At 40.6% G+C, this 18,857-nt stretch overlaps 1 protein-coding gene across 2 annotated transcripts in view; it reads left to right on the top strand.

Annotated features, from left to right (window-relative positions):
* The window catches only part of Wdfy2 (WD repeat and FYVE domain containing 2), a 153,964-nt gene that overhangs the window by 64,966 nt on the left and 70,141 nt on the right, over window positions 1-18,857 (top strand). For both annotated transcript variants that reach the window (XM_013349268.2, XM_005355544.3), the window contains exon 2: window positions 11,159-11,226. In XM_013349268.2, the coding sequence (XP_013204722.1) occupies window positions 11,220-11,226 (7 nt within the window). In that variant the 5' untranslated portion in view covers window positions 11,159-11,219. The remainder of the gene's footprint in view (window positions 1-11,158; window positions 11,227-18,857) is intronic.

Here is an 18,857-nt window from a genome sequence, read left to right as displayed (position 1 = left end):
AAAAGAAGAAGAAGGAAGGAAGGAAGAAAGAAAGAAAGAAAGAAAGAAAGAAAGAAAGAAAGAAAGAAAGAAAGAAAGAAAGAGAATTATTTACTTATAAATGTGTTTAGGTGCTCCAGAGACCAGAAGGCAAACCTTGGACTTGGAGTTGCAGGTGTTTGTGACCCATGTGACTTGGGTGTTGGGATCTGAGCTCCCTCTCGTGCTCTCCACTGCTCAGCTCTCTCTCTACCTGTTCGGTTACTTCCTGAACAAGGCGGAGCTGTAAGGGCTTCCATGACTCCACCTAAAGCTCAGTATTTGTCTCTCCGTCCTCAAAGAGAGCAGGCACATGTTTAAAATGATTAGATTATTTAATGTGGAGTTATTTTATGTCATAGCGGTTTTCTGTTGGGAGAAGTATGTTGTGCCCCCCCTCCTCCCAGGCATTATGGACAGCACTGCGGAAATCATTTCACTTGGGTTAGCTCATGAGAAGCCCATGTACCACTGTGCTCTGCTCCCCCTCCACTGTTTGCTTCTGTCTCAGAAATGTATTCAGAGATTTTGATGTGACAACTTAAATTTTTTTTTCTGGTGGGAGGATTTGGTACTATGTACAAATTTCTTAACATTTGGGTACATCTGTTAGATAAATAGCACTAAGTGGCCAGTTTTAAAAATATAACCCATGCAAGAGTCTTCAGAACCTGTTACCTAAGAGTAAAAGATATTTTTTTCTGTGAACTATTTATTAATATCAATAGAGGGTATTAAACCAATTCAAATCACTAATGGATGACAAGTGCTTAGTATCTCTCAGATTAATATCCACTGAGTTTTCCTATGATCTCTGCACTCGCAGAGGAGGCTGTTGTTGGTAGAATATGCATATATAGTTGTTGATAGAAATCAAGAACTCAAATAATCTAAAAGCAATTTAGTGTGAACAATTCCAAGCATATACAAGAAACAAATATAGTGAAAAATCATTCACTGGCTTCAACTGTCATTCTCTGTCACTCTGTTCCTACATCTGCTATCCCCACCCCTCACTGCGAAGGAGTGGCTGGGGTTCTCTTTAAACAGAGTCTAGGGCTGGGATGTAGCTCAGTGCTACTGGGTGTGCTTGGGGCCCTCCCTGGGTTCATTCTCTGATGTATGCACACACATTTCATCTGATAACCCCGACATGTATCAATAAAGGATAACTTCTCTGTGTACCGCTGTCATATAGAAGAACTAAGGTAACAGTAATGTCTTAATATCATGTCACAGTCTGGGGCAGTGTCTAATCAAGGGTTGCATTGTATCCATGATGGCCTGACTGGGACTGGATGTGACCTTGCCCCATCCACCTGCTGCATAACTTCCATCAAATCATTAAAGTCCCCTAGGGTTCCAGTGCCTTCACATAGCCCTTGGGGGTGTATGCCTTTGCTTTGCTCATTTCAGGTGATTGTAAAAGGATTAAGAGAATAGAGGAGGACAAGCAGGATGGATGGTGGTCTTTGTTTTCTGCTTGCTCTATTCAGTTTTGTAAGTAGAAAATACCTCTCAGCCCCAAGTTCTGCTCCGCTCAGGCCCATCTTATCAATGGAGCTATTCTAACAGTGGTAGTTTATGGACTCATGTAGACTAGGGTTGATTTCAGTGTGTGGGCTTTTTATTTGCAAGCTCTTTCTAATAAAGTTTTAGCAAAAAAAAATCTAAGAATTATGTCTAAAATTTCATTTGCCCTCAGAGATTCTTATATAATTTTAAGTTGCATTTTTTTGGGGGGGGAAGGTGTTTTTTGAGACAGGGTCTCCATGTGTAGCCTTGTCTCGAAAACCGCTTTCCAAGAAGTGAATGACATTGATTTTTGTCCTTCTCAAATGCTGGGATTACAGGTGAATGTATTACCATGCCTGATGCCTGTTCCCTGCTTTAGTTTCCTTCACTTTTCAAACATTGTTTACTTACCCTATTCATATTTTAAAGATTTGTTTTATTTTTGAAATAAATATGATTATCTTCTATTTAATGTCACCTATCTGCTGTTAATTATAACTCATTCATTTTTGTTTAGCTTTCTTTGGTCTGGGGACATTCTTGGGGGCTTCCTTGAAAGTGGGTGTTTCTAGAGGCCTGGTTTGTTTTCATTCCTGTGTTGTCTGAGGACAGTGTAATATTGGACCACTGGGGACTTTTTTGATGATCTAATTAGATTTTGTCCTTACAGCCTCATTGTTTAGATATCTTCTTTTTATCCAGACATATGTCCTTTGCTGTCACGTTTTTGCAGGGTGGGATTTATTGTCATTCTCCAGAGTGCCACCCTTGAGGTCTCCACCTGTGCATCTTGACCTTTGCTTCTGTGCTAGGCCCAGTGGCCTTCAGAGTTCAGGGGGTCTTGGAACTAAACCTGGGCGGTAGACATTGGTAATAGGTGTACCTATTACCTCAGTTTGGGAACTGCAGGTTACATATGGTCAAGTTGGCAGTGTTTTTTGTTTTGCTTGTTTTGTAAACACGCATTCCTTCATTTTGATGGTTTAGTCGAGGTCTTCCTCTGCCACAACACTAATTTTTCTCTCTTGGAAGAGTGGTTGGATTTTGTGAGGCTTTTTTATGTTTTCTTGTTTTTAAAATATGGGTAATTCTGTTGTAGTCAGCTAACTTCCAGACTGGAACAGTGGCAACCATGTTGGCTCCTTCGTCCTTTGATTCCACCTTCCTTCCTGTACCTCAGTTGTTACTACTGTCCGGAGACTTCTCTCATGATGCAAACGTGGTTCAGAAACTCTTTTTATTCTTCCTTTTTAGGGTATCATGCCTGATTCTTTGAGCCCAAGTTTCAGTTGGACTGAAATGCTGCCCTGCTCTGGAGTGCCCAGATGGATCCCATTATCATACTGTCAGCTAGGCTGGCTTTGGGTCACTCCGCTTGCTGCTGTATTCTAATTGCTGTGTTATTGATGGCCCTATGAAAACGCCAATTTTAGAAATTCTGAGTTGTATTTATTTATTTGTTTAGATTTTTTTTAAAGACAGGGTCTTTCTGTGTAACTCTAGCTGGTGCAGTTTGTCACCTAGACCAAGCTGGCTCTCACAGTGATCCTCCTGACTCTAGCTCCTGAGCACAGGGACTACAGCTGTGTGCCACTGCTCATTCCTTTTTTTACCACGCATAGCTAGCTGCAATTTTAAGTGTATTTTAGCTGACTTTCTGTATATAACCAGTATTGAACATTAACACTGTTCACTTCCAGAACATCTTCATCATCACAGAGAGACTGTCCTTTCCTTCCCTGTAGCTCTGCTGTGACTTAGGTGACAGGAGAGAGCAATTGCTTCCACTTGCTGATCTGGGGTCCTGACAGTCAGTACATTCTGAATGTGGCTTCTCTTGCTTCTCAGTGTTAATATGACATTTCTCTGGAGCCTTCATTCCATGCCTGCCACTGTCACAGGTGACAGGAATTTACCCACAGTGGATGGAGCCAGGATCAACATTTAAATATAGGCCATTCCTCCAGTGACATCCAGGTTCTTCCTTCTGGGCAGTGCTGACAAGCATGAGCGAATCACTTAGGTTCAAGGTTTCTACTCATGGTTTCTTTGCTATGAGAACAGATGACATTCCTGACAACCAGGCTCTGCCAGCCTCTGACCCGCTAGCACGTCACTTCTGCTACCCTCTATTATCAAGAATATGTTTATTTTTCTTTTATGTTTTATTCTTTTTCCTTTATATATTCACCTTAGCATTTGAAAGCAACCCCTCTGTTAAATAGCATAGGTGATAAAAATATCAGTATTAGAACATATAAACCCAGAGATATTCTTAAGAGTTTAATATAAAAATACTAAAGAAAATACAAAATATAAAAATACTCAAATTTGCACAGTTGTCAGGAGGACTCCTGTCTCCCAGGTGAACAGCCTTGCTTACTGGTGCTGACTGCTGATGTCATGTGTCCTCATAAAGACGCAGGACAGGGTGGTCCTGGAGCTTTGTCATGTCTGACGAGTTCCAGAGGCCTCATGGGGGCTCTTCCTTAGTGAGAAGTGCTGTGTAGAAACACCGCAAGCAGGAGGGTGTCGGGAAGCCAGATGCCCACAGTGGTGAAGGACAGAAACTGCAACACGCTCGCCACAGCTTGAGGGAGCAGAACACATAAAAGCCAGACCACAGAGCAAGGACACAGTTTGTAGACACAGGTACTGCTTACTCCCACAGCTACTCAGTGAAGCCCATGGGACTTCCTCCAGGGCCCAGACTGCTATCCAGAGACCCTGGCCAGAAAACCTGCCTCTGGGTACCAGTATTTGTTCACATTAAAACTATAAGTAAAATGAGTTTACTTATAGTTTTGCCTAAAACTGGGGAGAAGAAAAGGTCCTAGTCTGTCTCTACTTTGTCCACAGCACTCTTACAGTTTATAAACAAGGTGGCAGGGAAACTCAGAAGTGCTCAGTGTTAACCATGATCTGTTACCAGGACTGGAGCTAGAGTTCATCGGCATTCCCAGCACGGTGTGAGATTTCCTCTAGGAACCCTAATCCCTGGGACTTCATACATGGGTGGTGACAGATGATAGTGCAGTTGTGGTCATCATCTTCATTATGTGTACCTGTCACATGGGTCCCTTTATCTTCATTTTAAGGCTCCATTTTATCCACTTAAAAGTACTTTCAAATCTGATAGTCATGCCTCTTGTGATTTCTGTAACCAGTGTAAACTGTGAAGGTTCTCCCAGACTGTGGAGTAAAAGAGACACGCCTCCGGTGGTAAAATGTCCAGGGAAGGTGGCTGTCACGTGCACACCTTAAGGCTGATAATGTTTGTTGAGCAGTAATTCCTTCCACTCAAGGAGCTGGGCTGTGGCACTCTACACCTCTTCTCCAGCTACCGACAGATGGCGCTGCTTAGAGGCACTGCATCAAAGAACATGCCAGTGTCTGTGAGTCAGCAGAGCAGTGTAGGTCTTTAACAGTGGGGTCCTTGATTTGAGGAATTGAACTCTGAGGCAGAAGCGACCAGGGACTGGACGGCACCCAGCTTTAATTGTCGTTATGCACTGGCAGCTTCTGGGCACCAAAAATACGTAGGGCATCAATGAAGATTAGATTTAGGTTATTTACTGTGCGAGCTGAATGCAGTATTAGGAACAACATAGTCATCAGAAATCTATTATCCAAGCGAGAGCTTTTTCCTTTAGGTTAATCTCTCACATCCACTTTCTCAGAATCTCTGCAGTTGTCTTTGCGTTTGGAACATTTTTTATCCATTAAACCAATTACTGTAAAAACTACCAGAAGACACTGACTAACATCCCATTGCTCAAACTCTTCCTACTAACAGCTTGCCAGGGCTGCCCTGTTCCTTGTCTGTGTGTTGCCGCAGCAGCGAGTAATCTGTTGGAGAGGCTTTCCCTGGAAACCCAGATTTACCACACACAGTGGAATTTGCTCTATACCCCTCACCCCAAGTTACTTCAGTGATGCAAAAACAGTTGTCCTCAGGGAATTGAAGCTTGTTGCCATGGTAACTAATGAAGGTTGCCTCATTCTCAGGCACATTTTTAAAGCCTAGATTTCAACATGGATTGTCTTTTTTTTTTTTTAGTAGCTTAGCAACCTGTGATACAATGTTTGTTGACACCCCAACCCTCCCTTTTCCCCTCAGAAAAATGAGCTCTGAAGATAGTATTTGTTCACTGTGAGTTTAGTGTAGTTTTTTAGGTATTTAGATGAGAATGATCTTACTTTCTAGATGAAATCAGGGCGCATTCTGTCTCTAAAGGGCCGTTCCTTTGCTTTTCAGTGACCTAAGCTGGGAGATCTCTGCACTTGTTTTTCTCCCACACCCCTTGGCTGTTGGCGCTATTCGGGGGCTGTGCTCAGCGTTCTCTTCTCATTTACTGCTCTCAGCTCCCGTGTGCTGTGACTCCTAGCTCACACCTTACACTGAATCCCAGGCAGGCAGTTCCTGCTATGGCAGCCCAGAGTGTACTCTCCCACACTCAGTGCGTTCCAACGTAAACACTGCTTTCCACAAACAAACAAACAAACAAACAAACACCACTTGCTAATAATGAAAAGTCCCACTGTTCTCAGATAGCCACAGTCAGTCGGCACCAGAGCCTGACACTACATTTCTCAACCACTAAAAATCTGTCCTTGTGGTTTTAGACCCTTGGCATGCTCTCTCTCTACCCATTGTACCATCAGCCACTCTCTCAGTGCTAGGTCAGGATTGATCAAGGCCATGTGGAAATAAAATAATAAACCAACCTCAGCAGAAGCAGGACGATGGAAGGACCCCAATCTCTCCCTGGCAGTGGAGTCATTGCACCCAGGCGCAGGGGACTTAGCTTTATCGGGAAGTCAGGGGACCTTTGGGGAGAGTTTTATCAGTGGAGGGAAATTTTATCAGTGGATGTGCCCCTTACAGGCTCAGGGCTGAATGAGTTCAGCAGATGTTCTGTATGTTGTTTTCTGGTCAGGCAGGTGTTCTTATCCTTATGTTGAGTTGGCAGTTTCTCAGCTGTCTCGGGTTGTTTTAGGTCATTAACCCCGCACTGTGCTGGAGATATGTTGTACATGATAGGCAGTGCTCTACCACTGAGCAGAGTCCCCCAGACATCTTGTCTTTTTTTGGGGGGGGCTAGTATAAATTGAAGTTTATGGGGGTGGGTATAAAGCCAGGTTTGTGTTAGAGACTGAATCACTGAGTAACCTTTTGCAATTGTTGACAGAATGTTGCAGATCTGGAGCCAGTTTTCTGGGGCTGTTTTTCAGTCTCTTTGAAAGTCTTTTATTGCCCACTCTGTGTCTGGCCTGACATCCTTTTGACTACCACTTAAACCTTTGACATGTAATTTTTTATGCATTTATTAGCATATGTTAATTATACTTATTAGGCATCATTGTATCATTTTCATGCATGTGCATAATGTATTTTTACCATGTCTTGTCCCTGTCTACTCCTCACTTTTCCTATTTAAGCAGCTTCTTAGCAGAGCACTGGCTTCCACCAGTAAACTAAGAATGTCATCACTCTTGGTCCCAACCAGTGAATTGATTTGGTCTGGCTTTGTTTTGCTCTGTTACTAATAAAAGCACATGTATTTACTGTCAGTGTAGAACACACTATTTGATATAACCCAATTCCTGTTCCCAGACTGTGGCCTGTCATAATTGGCTCAGAATAAATTACCTCTGAGGAGAAAGCAAACCAATTACTTTAGGGCAATCAGGACTTTCCCGCAAACAAACAAATGGGGTTCTGTCTCTAGCTCCTTATTCTAAGTGGCCTCTATAGCCCTCCATGCCCTTCTGGCTGCTCCTTTTCTCACCATTGCAGCTCACTAGGGCAGTCTCCCTGTTTGTCCATCGGCTGTCCTCAGGACCCCCGTATGCTCTCATAGTCTTTAGTCCTTACCTCCCTTTACTGTAGTTCTGCCTCTGCCAGCTATCCCTGTGAATGCGTGCCGCTTTCCCCTACCGGCCCCCGACCATGAAAGAGGGCAGGGCAGTCAGCAGGGGCCCAGTTTCCTTTCCCAGCACACTGACCTCTACTGGCTTAACCCTGTCTCTGAGTTATAGTTATTTTCCTGTCTTCTTTGCTTCCCTTCCTCCCTCCACCACCATCCCCAGGGAAGCAAGGGATATGAGGTAGCTGGTCACACTGTGCCTGCAGCTAGGAAACAGAGATGAATATTATGTTCTGCTTTTATTCAGGATAGGACCTGAGCCCTTGTGGTGGTGCCAGTCACCTTGACAATGAAGACTAACCATCACATCTTTTATTTATTTGACTAGTTATCCAGGTTGTGCTGGCAGTGGCTCAAAAAAGGGGAGCATAACTTCCTTCTTCCTAATTTTTAGGGAAGGGCTTGCCTTGAATGTGAGTGCTTACATCTTGTAGATGGGGTTCTGAGTTGGATTAAACCGTAGGAGGAGAAAACCAGCTGCTTACCAGCATTTGTCTCTCTGTTCTGTGCTTTGTTCTCAGGTGACCACTCACCGTGTCTTCAGACTGTCAGCAAAGATAAAACCACCCTTTAGCTGCTTCTTTAAGTTTTTGGTTTGTAGGGACAGGAAAGTAGGTAGTAGATGCCCTACATTAAGTTAAGGAAGACTCCTTCCACTTGAAGTGTACTCTTTTGTCATGAAAAATTGAATTGTGTTAAATGCATTCCAGTTAGATCCGCTACTTTCAACCTGTGGGTAGAGACCCCCTGGGAGTCAACCAAGACCATCGGAAAACACCGATATTTATATCACAGTTCACAATGGTAGCAAAATTACAGCTATGAAGTAGCAATGAAAATAATTTTTTGGTTGTGGGGGTCACCACAACATGAGGAATTATATTAAAGGGTCACAGCATTAAGAAGGTTGAGAACCACTGAGTTAGATGATCAGAGATGCTCTACTTTACTGATAAACTGTGTTATATGGGTTGATTTTCTTACTCTAAATGACCCTTGGATCTTGGAATAAGTCCCAACTGATCATGATGTACAATCCTTCTGTTGTGCTGTTGAGTTTGATTTGCCAGTGTTTTATTGAGAATCTTGGCATCTATATTCATAAGAAATATGAACTTGAGATTTTTTTTAATGATGTGTTTGCCTAGCTTTGGTGATTTTTTTCTTCATTTATGGGATGGGTTGGGTTTTAAGTTTATTTTATTAGTTCTTTGAGGGTTTTTGGTTTTGTACAGTGTGGTTTGATCATACTTGCCCTGCTCCCCTACCTCTTTCCAGATCCACTCAACTTTGTCTACCCACTGACCTTTGTGCCCCCCGCCGCCGTCTTTTTAAACAAAGCAAAACAAATCCATTGAAGACCAGTTTGTGCTGCCCAGATATCCTTGCTATGAGGTCTTCCGCTGGAGCATGATCAGCTCATCAGGAGATGTACTCTTAGAAAACTGTCTCCTCCCTCCCAGGACCTAACAGTTGCGTCACCATTTGCGTCACTGCTGGGGTGGACTTGTATGCCAAGCTCTCCCTCCAGGCTGGCGTTTGGTCTGCCTTGATCTGGCACAGGTTTTGTGCTCGCTGTCACAGTTGCTGGGAGTTGACGGTGCAGCTGTTCTGCTGTGTCCTCAAGATGCTCCTCTGGAGTCATCCACATCTCCTGGCTCTTACACTTTGTTGCCTTTTCTGCAACTATCTCTTAGCCTTGGGATGTTTGTGTGTGTGAAGTATATAAATTCCCACTGGGGCTAAGTAGTCACTTACTCTACACTTCGGTCAGCTTTGGGTCTCTGTGTTAATCACCATCCACTGCAAATGGACACTTCAATTAGGGCTCGGAGAAGCCTTGGTCTGGATGCCCACTTAGACTTTCATTTTTGCAGGGCAGGTCAGCAGATAATTTTGGTTGATAGTTGTTTCATTAAGCACCTCCCCTCTTTCTGTCCTCCAGTCTGTGAGAAGTTGGTTATTGATGCCCTATTGAATGGAATGAGTTGTTTTCTTTCTCTGCCTTTAAGATTTTTTTCTCCTTGGTGTTTGATGATTTGATTTTAATCTCTGTGTTAAATCTGGTATAGTCTATCTTCTTGGAGTTCTTTGAGGTTCTTGGATGTGTATGTCTTTCACCAAATTTGGTAAATTTCTATCTGTTTTTCTTGAAGTGCTTTTCTCTACCTTTCTCTTCTTGCAGGACTCCCATGTTTGTGTGCTGCTAACCTAAACCATGCCGCCCAGCTCCCCTAAGCTGCGGCTTTGTTGTTGCTTATTTTGTTTCTGTCAGTTACTCTTTTCTGTGGCAGCCTCTCATCCGGGCTCAGTTGTCCTGGCTTCAGGCTTGCCTCTTCTCTTTTGTCTGCGCAGACCTCCTGCAGGTCTTCCCTTGTCTTTCTTGTTTCTCTAGCAGTTTGGTTTCAGCTACCATGCTCTGCAATATTTCAGCCCAATTTCCTTATAGAATATCCATCAGAAGTAATACTTTCAGTCCAATCATACATTCATATTGATTTTGATTTTGGTCTGTGAGTTTTTAGGCGGTCTGCCAGTAAGCCCAGTGCTTGGACTTCTTCCTAGTTAATTTCTGTCAATTTTGTTCTCCCCTTGAGATGATCCGTGCTTTCTATTTCATTGTATACTTCACAGTTTCCTGTTGAGAGCGGGTAAGAATGCAGTAACCCTGGGAGTCAGATTCTCTGGAACGTAGCTGTCTTACTTATTTTGTGATTTCTACAAGAACTGTATTCCCTGTGTATAATCTTTGAAAACTCTTTTCTGCCATCTCTGAGGTCAGCCAACAGTCTGGGTCCAATAGGAAAAGGAATGTTTTTGTCATTCATTTCTGTAACCCCTAAGAGGGTTGAGTCAATGATCAGCCTCTGTTGTGGTCACTCACTGGACACTCAGGGAAATCAGAACACATGTCACCACATTGTCGAGGACTTGTCTCCACTCTCGTTCCAGCAGCTTCCATGGCTACCTGCCATATGGAGCCTGGATGGTGGAAGATACTGAATGCTGGAATTCAGTGCCATGCCCCTCCCCCCTTTTGTTCCTAGTTCAGGTTCCTTCTCCAGGTGATGAAAACGTTATTTAGTAGACCTCAGAATTCGAAGTAATTGATTTTAGCAGTTCTTGTCAGCTCAGTAGTTGATTTGGTAGAAAGACTGATTTTTCAGTGTTTTACCTCAATATCTTTTAGGATATCACTCCTGTATTGATTCCTTAATTTAAAGGGGGTTTTATTTATTTATTTTATTTATGTGTGTGCATGTGTTTGTGTGTGTGTGTCCATGCATGTGTACCTGGAAAAACTGTTTCTTGAGATAAAAGCCTGACTTACAAGTCATGAACTTAATTGTTTTGTCCCTTTCCTGTTACATATTATTTTATGTGATCTCTGCACTTTACACAGAGCAGTTTCTCTGTGGTTCAGTAGTAATGACCTGTGGTTTCCTAAAACAGTGGATGCTTTCAGCTCACTAGTGGGAAGCCAGACACTTGGAAAGACAAAACAGTAAAGTGAATTTTTTTTTTAAACTGTAAGGAATATAAGATTATTGGATAGACTCATGTAGTACGCATCTCTATTATGCCTGCCATGAATCTGTACATATATAATATTGAAAGGTTTGATTTCTGTGTATTACTGTCTTTGCATGTCCCCAAAGGCTGTGATTTCATGTATCCATTTTCCTCTGTTGCAGGACAGTTCGTGTTTGGTTAAAGAGGGACAGTGGACAGTACTGGCCAAGCATATACCATGCAATGCCTTGTAAGTATCTTGGTTTCCTGAGAACACAGATTCTATCCCAATGGCTCTTCCTTCCCTGTTTACCTTTTTGTATTTTTATCTCGAGTTGTTAAACCATTTATTCAAAATTCAAGACGCTCAGCATTGAGTATTCCTTTCTCAAGAATTGAAACATTCTAATTGGAAGTGAATCTGTTTTTACCAAAATCTTTCTGGAGAAATATGTCATTGTACTACTAATTGGTTCAAGAGTTTACTAGTTTACATCGTTGGCATAAACCATCAAGGCAATAGTGGACTCAATCAATGGCAGCAACCAGTTTTCCACTCTGGGAGATCACAGATCTGAAAGGGGAGGAGAGGATAGGAGCGAAGAGGTGGGTGAAGAAAAGAATTTCCTAGATTCTAATACAAGTTCCTCTTTAGCTGAAAAACTGACCTGTCAAGTTAAAACATTATTTTTAGTCTAGAAATTTTATTCTTTAAAATTAGTGAGATTTGCCAGGCAGTGGTGGCACATGTCTTTAGTCCCAGCACTTGGGAGGCAGAGGCAGGTAGATCTCTATGAGTTCAAGGCCAGCCTGGTCTGCAGAGCAAGTTCCAGGACAGCCGGAGCTGCAATACAGAGAAACCGTGTCTCAAAAAAGCAAAAAAGAAAAAGAAAGGAAGGAAGGAACAAAAATTAACGAGGCTATTTATTCTATTGTTTGTTTTGGTATAAAATAATTGTTTGATTTTATACGGTAAACATTTTTTTTCTTTTCTTTTTTGTTAAGATTGGGTCTTACTGTACACCTTGTCTGATCTGGAACTTGCTATGTAGACCAGGTTGGCCTTTTGCTTTTGTCTTCCCCTATATCTCCATTGTCGGGGATTAAAGACCTGTGCAACCATGCCCAGTGTCCATTTAAATCTTAATTAAAGTAGGCATTGTAGAAAAATCTCCCTGACTTGTTAGGGCTCATACGCTCTTTGACTGCTTGTAGTGTAGGTCTTGTCCCATCAGAAGTATCCCAGCTTCAGAAGTATATGACGCTATGCCAAGCCAAAGTAGGTTCTAGGTGATTTATTTATGCCTCTAACAGAGGAATACTATAATATTTTGCCTATTCATGAGTAAATGATTTATTTTTTATAGTTTTTATGCAGTGTATTTTGATTGTGTTCCCTATAACTCATCCTAGATCCTCCCCATTTCCTTACCCATCCAAATTCTTGTCCTCTTTGTTTCAAGAAACCAAATGAAAACAACCCCCAAAATGAAAATCAAAACAAACAAAAATCACTAAGATCCCATATGTCAAAGCAAAACAAAGAGCCCCCGCCCCCAACCTACCCATTCAAAACTAAACTCATGGAGTTCATTGTGTTGGCCAACTACTCCTGGAAATGGGCCTGCCCTAGAGTATGGTTGATATATAGACAGTGACAAATTAATTGGAGGGGGTAACCCCGATTTTCCTTTTCCTTGAAGGTATCAATTGTAAATAGCTTCCTAGTTAGTGGTAGGGCTTTGTGTCTACTTGCTTTCTGGGATTTGGCTGGCTTGACTGTGCAGGGCTTGTTTGTGCTACCACAGTCTCTTTGAGTTCCTATGCGAATTAGTCCTCTTATGTCTGCAATACACTGTTTCTTTGGGGTCACCCATTACCTGTCTCTCATACTCTTTCCACCTCCTTTTCTGCATAGGTCCCTGAGATTTGAGGGTAGGGGTTTGATGAATACATCCCCATTAGGACTGAGTGATCCAGAGTCTCTCGTGCTAGGCATATTGTACAGCTGTAGATCTCTTTGTTAGTTACCATCGATTGCAAGAAAAAGCTTCTATGGGTATGCCAATATGTCATTTGGGGGTATTATGTTATGTTCCTTTATCGGAATAGTAGTAGTGGGATTTCCCTTGGGCCCGTGACTTATCCAGTCTCAGGTATTTGGCCACATTAGCAGGGTTAGATATGGGTTCCACCTCTCAAATGGGCCTTAAATCCAATTTTAAAAAGTTGTTGGTTACTTTCATAACATTCATGCCATGGTTGAACCAGTATATGCTGCAGGCTTGTTGCTATGATAGTCAGTGGTATTGACAATGACTTTTCTCCTCTGGTAGTGTGCAGAGTGCCTTTTAGTACCGGGAGTACAAGTCAGTATGGGGAAAGCTTCTAGCTGATAACACCTCAACTTCTCTATGTTTTGTGATTTAAGCGTTGTCAATAGCAATAGGCCTTACCATCAGGTTGTGAAGAGTAACCAGTAGACCTGGTAGTAGCCTGTGATGTAAGGGGTGGGGTTCATGGAACCATTTTGGGCAATAGCTGAACAAGAGCCCTGGCGTGTGAAGTTTTACTTAGTGACATAAAATGTCTAGCTAAGACAATTGTCTTCTCCATTATAAATTACTCCATTTGAATTTTTTCCATTCATGTATATATTTTAGGAAGCTTCTATGGTTATAGGTTTCCATATAGGTTTTAAAAGACGTTTATTGTGAGTTGTCCTTCACCATATTCCTTTCTTTACCCTGCTCTCCCATCCTATTCTCCACTTAGTCCTTCTTTTCTAGTTTCTCCTGTATCTTTATATAACCCTATATTTTCCCTTCACTGGAAGTTCTGCTTCTGTTCCTCCTCAGTGCTTTACTAGGTGCCTAACATTTGTGGTTATTTGGATTGAAACACTTATCTGCAGGTTAAAAGCTAATACTATGTATAAAAGAAATAATGCAATATACGTTTTTTTTGGGGGGGGGTCTAGGTTACCTCACTCAGGAAGATTGTTTCTGCCTGCATCCATTTATTTACAAATTTTATTTTTTCCTAGCAGTTAAATAATATTTTACTGTATAAGCGCACCACATTTGTTTGTTGGTTGATGGACATCTAGCCGTTTTCAATTTCTGGCTATTATGAATATAGCAGCAATGAACATGAATGAGCAAATGTCTCAGAAGTAGAAGTAGAGACCTTCAGGTATATGTTCAAGAGCGGTATAGCTGGAAGGGTGATTTTCAGCTTTTTAAGGAACTTCCACAATGGTTCTCACAGCAGTGGTACAAATTTCCATTCTTACTAGCAATGAATGAGTGTTCTCCTTCCCCCAAATCCTTTCCAGCATGAACTGTCATTTGTTTTATTTATTTTGACCATTCTGACTGGGGTAAGATGAAATGTCAAAATAGTTTTAATTTGCCTTTCTCTGATGGCTAAAGATGAGTACATACATACATAATGTCTTACATTACTTTAAGTGTCTCTCAGTCACTTGCATTTCGTCTTTTGAGAACTGTGCTTAGTTCTTGTGACAGTTTAAATAAAAATGGCCTCCATAGGCCCAAAAGGGAGTGGCACTATTTGGGGGTGTGGCCTTGTTGTAGGAAATGTGTCACTGGAGGTTGACTTTGAGATTTCAGAATCTCAGGCCAGGCACAGTAGTTTACTCTCTTTATAGAACTCTCTGCTTCCTCTCCAGCACCGTGTCTGCCTGCGTGTTCATGCTTCCTGCCATGATGACAACTGACTAAACCTAAATCTGTAAGCCAGCCCCAATTAAATGTTTTCCTTTGTGAAAATTGCTGTGGTCATGGTGTTTCATCACAGCAAGAGGAACCTTAACAAAAACAGTTCTGTACCCCATTTTTATATTACATTGTTTTCTTGATATCTAGTTGTTTTAAATTCTTTATATAGTTTAGATATTAGCCTGCTACCAGATGTGTAATTGGTAGCTTGGGGCTTTGCCAAATGATGGTGTTCTTTGGCATATAGAACCTATTCGGTTTCCATTCTAGCCTGATGCTTTGTCCAAATGATGGTGTCCTTTGCCATACAGAACCTATTCAGTTTCATGAGATATCAATAATTAATTGCTTATCTAATGCCTACAGTATTGATGTTCTGATCAGAAAGTCCATTGCTGTGATAATAATGAGGTCAAGCCTATTCCCCACTTTCTCTTTTTACCAGATTCAGGGTATCTATGTTATGGTCATATCCTTGATTTTGGGGTTAAGTTTTGTTCTGGGTGATAAATATGAATCTGTTTGCATTCTTCCACATGCAGCCACCCAGCTTGACTACCTAGTACCATTTGTTGAAGATGCTGTCTTTTCTCCAGTGTGTATTTCTGTCTTCTTTGTCAAAAAATCAGATGCTCATATATGTGTCGTTTTATGTTTGGGTCTTTGATTCAGTTCTATTGATCAATGTGTTTATGTCAATACAATGCTATTTTTTATTACTATAGCTTTATAGTACATCTAGAAATCAGGAATGATGACACCTCCAGCAGTTATTTTATTATTTGAGATTATTTTAGCTATCATTTTTTTCTTTTTTTTTTTTTTTTTTTTTTTTTCCATATGAAGTTGAAGATTGTCTTTTCAATTTCTGTGAAGAATTATGATGGAATTTTGTTAGGAATTGCATTGAATTTGTATATTACATTTGGTAGGGTTGTCATTTTTAAAGGATTAATCCTACTAATCCATGAGCATCTTCTGATGTCTTACTCAATTTCTTCAGTGTCTTTTTATTATGCGAGTCTTTCATTTGCTTGGTTAGAGATACCCACATATATGCAGCTATTATGAAAGTTACTATTTCCTTGGTTTGTTCCTCAGAGTGCTTTTCATTTGTGTCAAGGAAGGATACTAATTTTTATGTGTTAATTTTCTATCCTGATACTTTGTTGAAAGTGTTAATCAGATGTAGAAGTTTCCTGGAGGAATGCTTAGGGTCTTTTTTGAATAAAATTGTATCATCTGCAAATAAAGACACTTTGACTTCTTCTTTTCCTATTTGTATCCCTTTGATCTCCTTCAGTTGTCTTATTGTTCTAGCTAAGTACCATGTTGACTAGGTATGGAAAGAGTAGACAACCTTGTCTTGTTCCAGATTTTAGTGGAAAAACTCTGAGCTTCTCTCCATTTAAGAGGATGTTGGTTGTGGGCTTGCTGTAAATATCCTTCTGTATGTCTCTTGTATCCCTAGTTTCTCCAGGACTTTTTTCATGAAGTGATGTTAGATTTTGTCAAAGGCACTCTTTGCAATGAATGTGATGATTATGTGGTTTTCTTTGAGTCTATCTGTGTGATAAATTATGTTTATTGATATTTGTATGTTGAGCCATTCCTGTATCTCTGGATTGAAGCCAAGTTGTTCATAATGGATGATCTTAATTATGTGTTCTTAAATTGGGTTTGCAAATAATTCTACTAATAATTTTTATTTCTGTATTGACATAAGGGAAACTGGCTTGTAATTTTCTTTTTTTGTTGGGTTTTTATATGGTTCAGGTGTCAGGGTAATAGTGGGTTTGTTAAATTGAAAAGGTTCCTGAAGCTTCTATTTTGTGGGATAATTGGAATATTAGTGCTAATTCTTCTTTGAAGGTCTGGTAGAATTCTGTGCTGAATCCATCTAGTCCTGGGCTTTTATTTGGCTGGGAGATTTTTAATTACTACTTTGATTTTATTAGGATTTATAGGCCTATTTAAATTATTTCATCTTGATTTAACTTTGCTAGATTGTATATGTAGAGAAATTCATCCATTTTTTTTTCTTTTTTTTTTGGATTTTTGAGACAGGGTTTCTCTGTGGCTTTGGAGCCTGTCCTGGAACTAGCTCTTGTAGACCAGGCTGGTCTTGAACTCACAGAGATCCGCCTGCCTCTGCCTCCTGAGTGCTGGGATTAAAGGCGTGCGCCACCATCGCCCAGCTTCATCCATGTTTTTTAAAATTAATTAATTAATTTATTTATTAAAGATTTCTGTCTCTTCTCCGCCACCACCTCCCATTTCCCTCCCCCTCCCCCAATCAAGTCCCCCTCCCTCATCAGCCCAAAGAGCAATCAGGGTTCCCTGCCCTGTGGGAAGTCCAAGGACCACCCACCTCCATCCAGGTCTAGTAAGGTGAGAGCATCCAAACTGCCTAGAGTTTTCAAATTTGGAGAAATACAAGTTTTTAAAATATATCATTATTTTTCGAATTTTCTTGATTTTTGTTTCTGTGTCTCTGTTTTTATCTCTAATTTTATTAATTTAGATCTTCTCTCTTCTTCTTCAGGTGAATTGCCTAAACATTTGTCAATCTTGTTGCTTTTCTCAAAGAGCCACTCTTCATTTCACTGACTCTTTTGTTTTCTGTTTTAATTTCATTGATTTCAGTCCCCAATTTCATTATTTCTTGTCATGTATGTCTTTTGGGTGTTATTCCTTCTCTGTTCTAGAACTTCCAGGTGTGAAGCTAAGTTGCTGATATGAGATTCTGCAGTTTTTTGGTGTTAAAAACTTGTGAAATTATGCTATGAACTTGCCCCTTACAACAACCCTCATTGTGCCCCATAGGTTTGGGTATGTTGTGTTTTCATTTCATTCAGTTCTGAAGAGTTTCATATTTCCTTCCTGATTTCTGTCTTGGCCCATTTTTCATTCTCTAGTGAGTTGTTCATTTCCCATGAATTTGTATACTTTCTGCTATTTCTAGTGTGGTTGGTATCCAGCTTTACTCAAGGGTATTCATATAGGATTCAGGGCACTATTTCACTTTTCTTCTGTTGGTTGGGGCTTGTTTGTTTCCTAATATGTCAGTTTTGGAGAAAGTTTCACAAGCTGCTAAGAATAAAGAATTTTGTTTAGCATTTGGGGAGAATGTTCTGTAGATGTCTGTTAGGTTTTTGATTTATGATGCTATTTAAACCCAACATTTCTCTGTTTAGTTTTTGTTTGTATGGTCTGCTATTGGCAGGAGCAGGGTATTGAAGTCACCCAATATCATTGTGTTAGGGTTAATATGTGATTTTTAGCTGTAGTAGTGTTTCTTTAATGAACTTGGGTGCTATGGCTTGGCACATAAATATTTAGACTTGTAATGCCCTCTTGGTGGATTTTTTTCTTTAATGAGTATGTAGTGTCATTCCTTATCTGTTCTGATTGCTTTTGGTTTGACTTTTACTTTGTCAGATATTAAAATAGCTACAGCTGCTTGTTGCTTGGTTCCAGTTGCTTGGAATACCCTTTCTTTCCTTTACGTTAGGGTGCTGTCTGTCTTTGATGGTGAAGTGGGTTTCTTGGGTGCAACAGAAAAATCAATTGTTTTCTAATCCAATTTGTTATTTTGTGTCTTTTTATTGGAGGAATTGAGGGCACTAATATTGAGAGTCATCAGTGTTATTGATTTCTGTTATTTTGATGTGGTGGTGGTATGTGTCCTTCCCCCAACCTCCCTTGATGTTCTTTCTGTTCTGAGATTATTTATTCCTTGTGTCTTCTTCGGTGTAATTAACCTTCTCCTCAGCATGAAGCTTTCTTTTATTGACTTCTATAGAGCTGGATTGGTTTACAGAAATTTGTTAAATGTGGTTTTTATCATGGAGTGTTTTCATTTCCCTCTCTCTCATGTGATTGAGAGTTTTGCTTGGTATAATAGTCTGGGCTCCTTCTGCTGTCTCTTACAGTTTGTAGAACACTTGTATAGGCCTTTCTGTTTTTTAGAGTCTCCATTGAAAAGTCAGGGGTTATTTCAGTGGGCCTGCCTTTATATGTGATTTGGTTTTTAACTCCATGTAGCTTTTAATATCCTTTCTTTGTTCTGTACATGTAGTATTTCTATTATTATGCACTATGGAGAAGTTTTTTGTTTTTGTTTTTTTTTTTTTTT

This window comes from Microtus ochrogaster, chromosome 17 (assembly GCF_000317375.1).
Source record: "Microtus ochrogaster isolate Prairie Vole_2 chromosome 17, MicOch1.0, whole genome shotgun sequence".
In the NCBI taxonomy this organism is placed as follows: Eukaryota; Metazoa; Chordata; class Mammalia; order Rodentia; family Cricetidae; genus Microtus; species Microtus ochrogaster.
The sequence above is the reverse complement of the archived record's forward strand: the minus strand, read 5'-3'. Positions and strand labels throughout refer to the sequence as shown.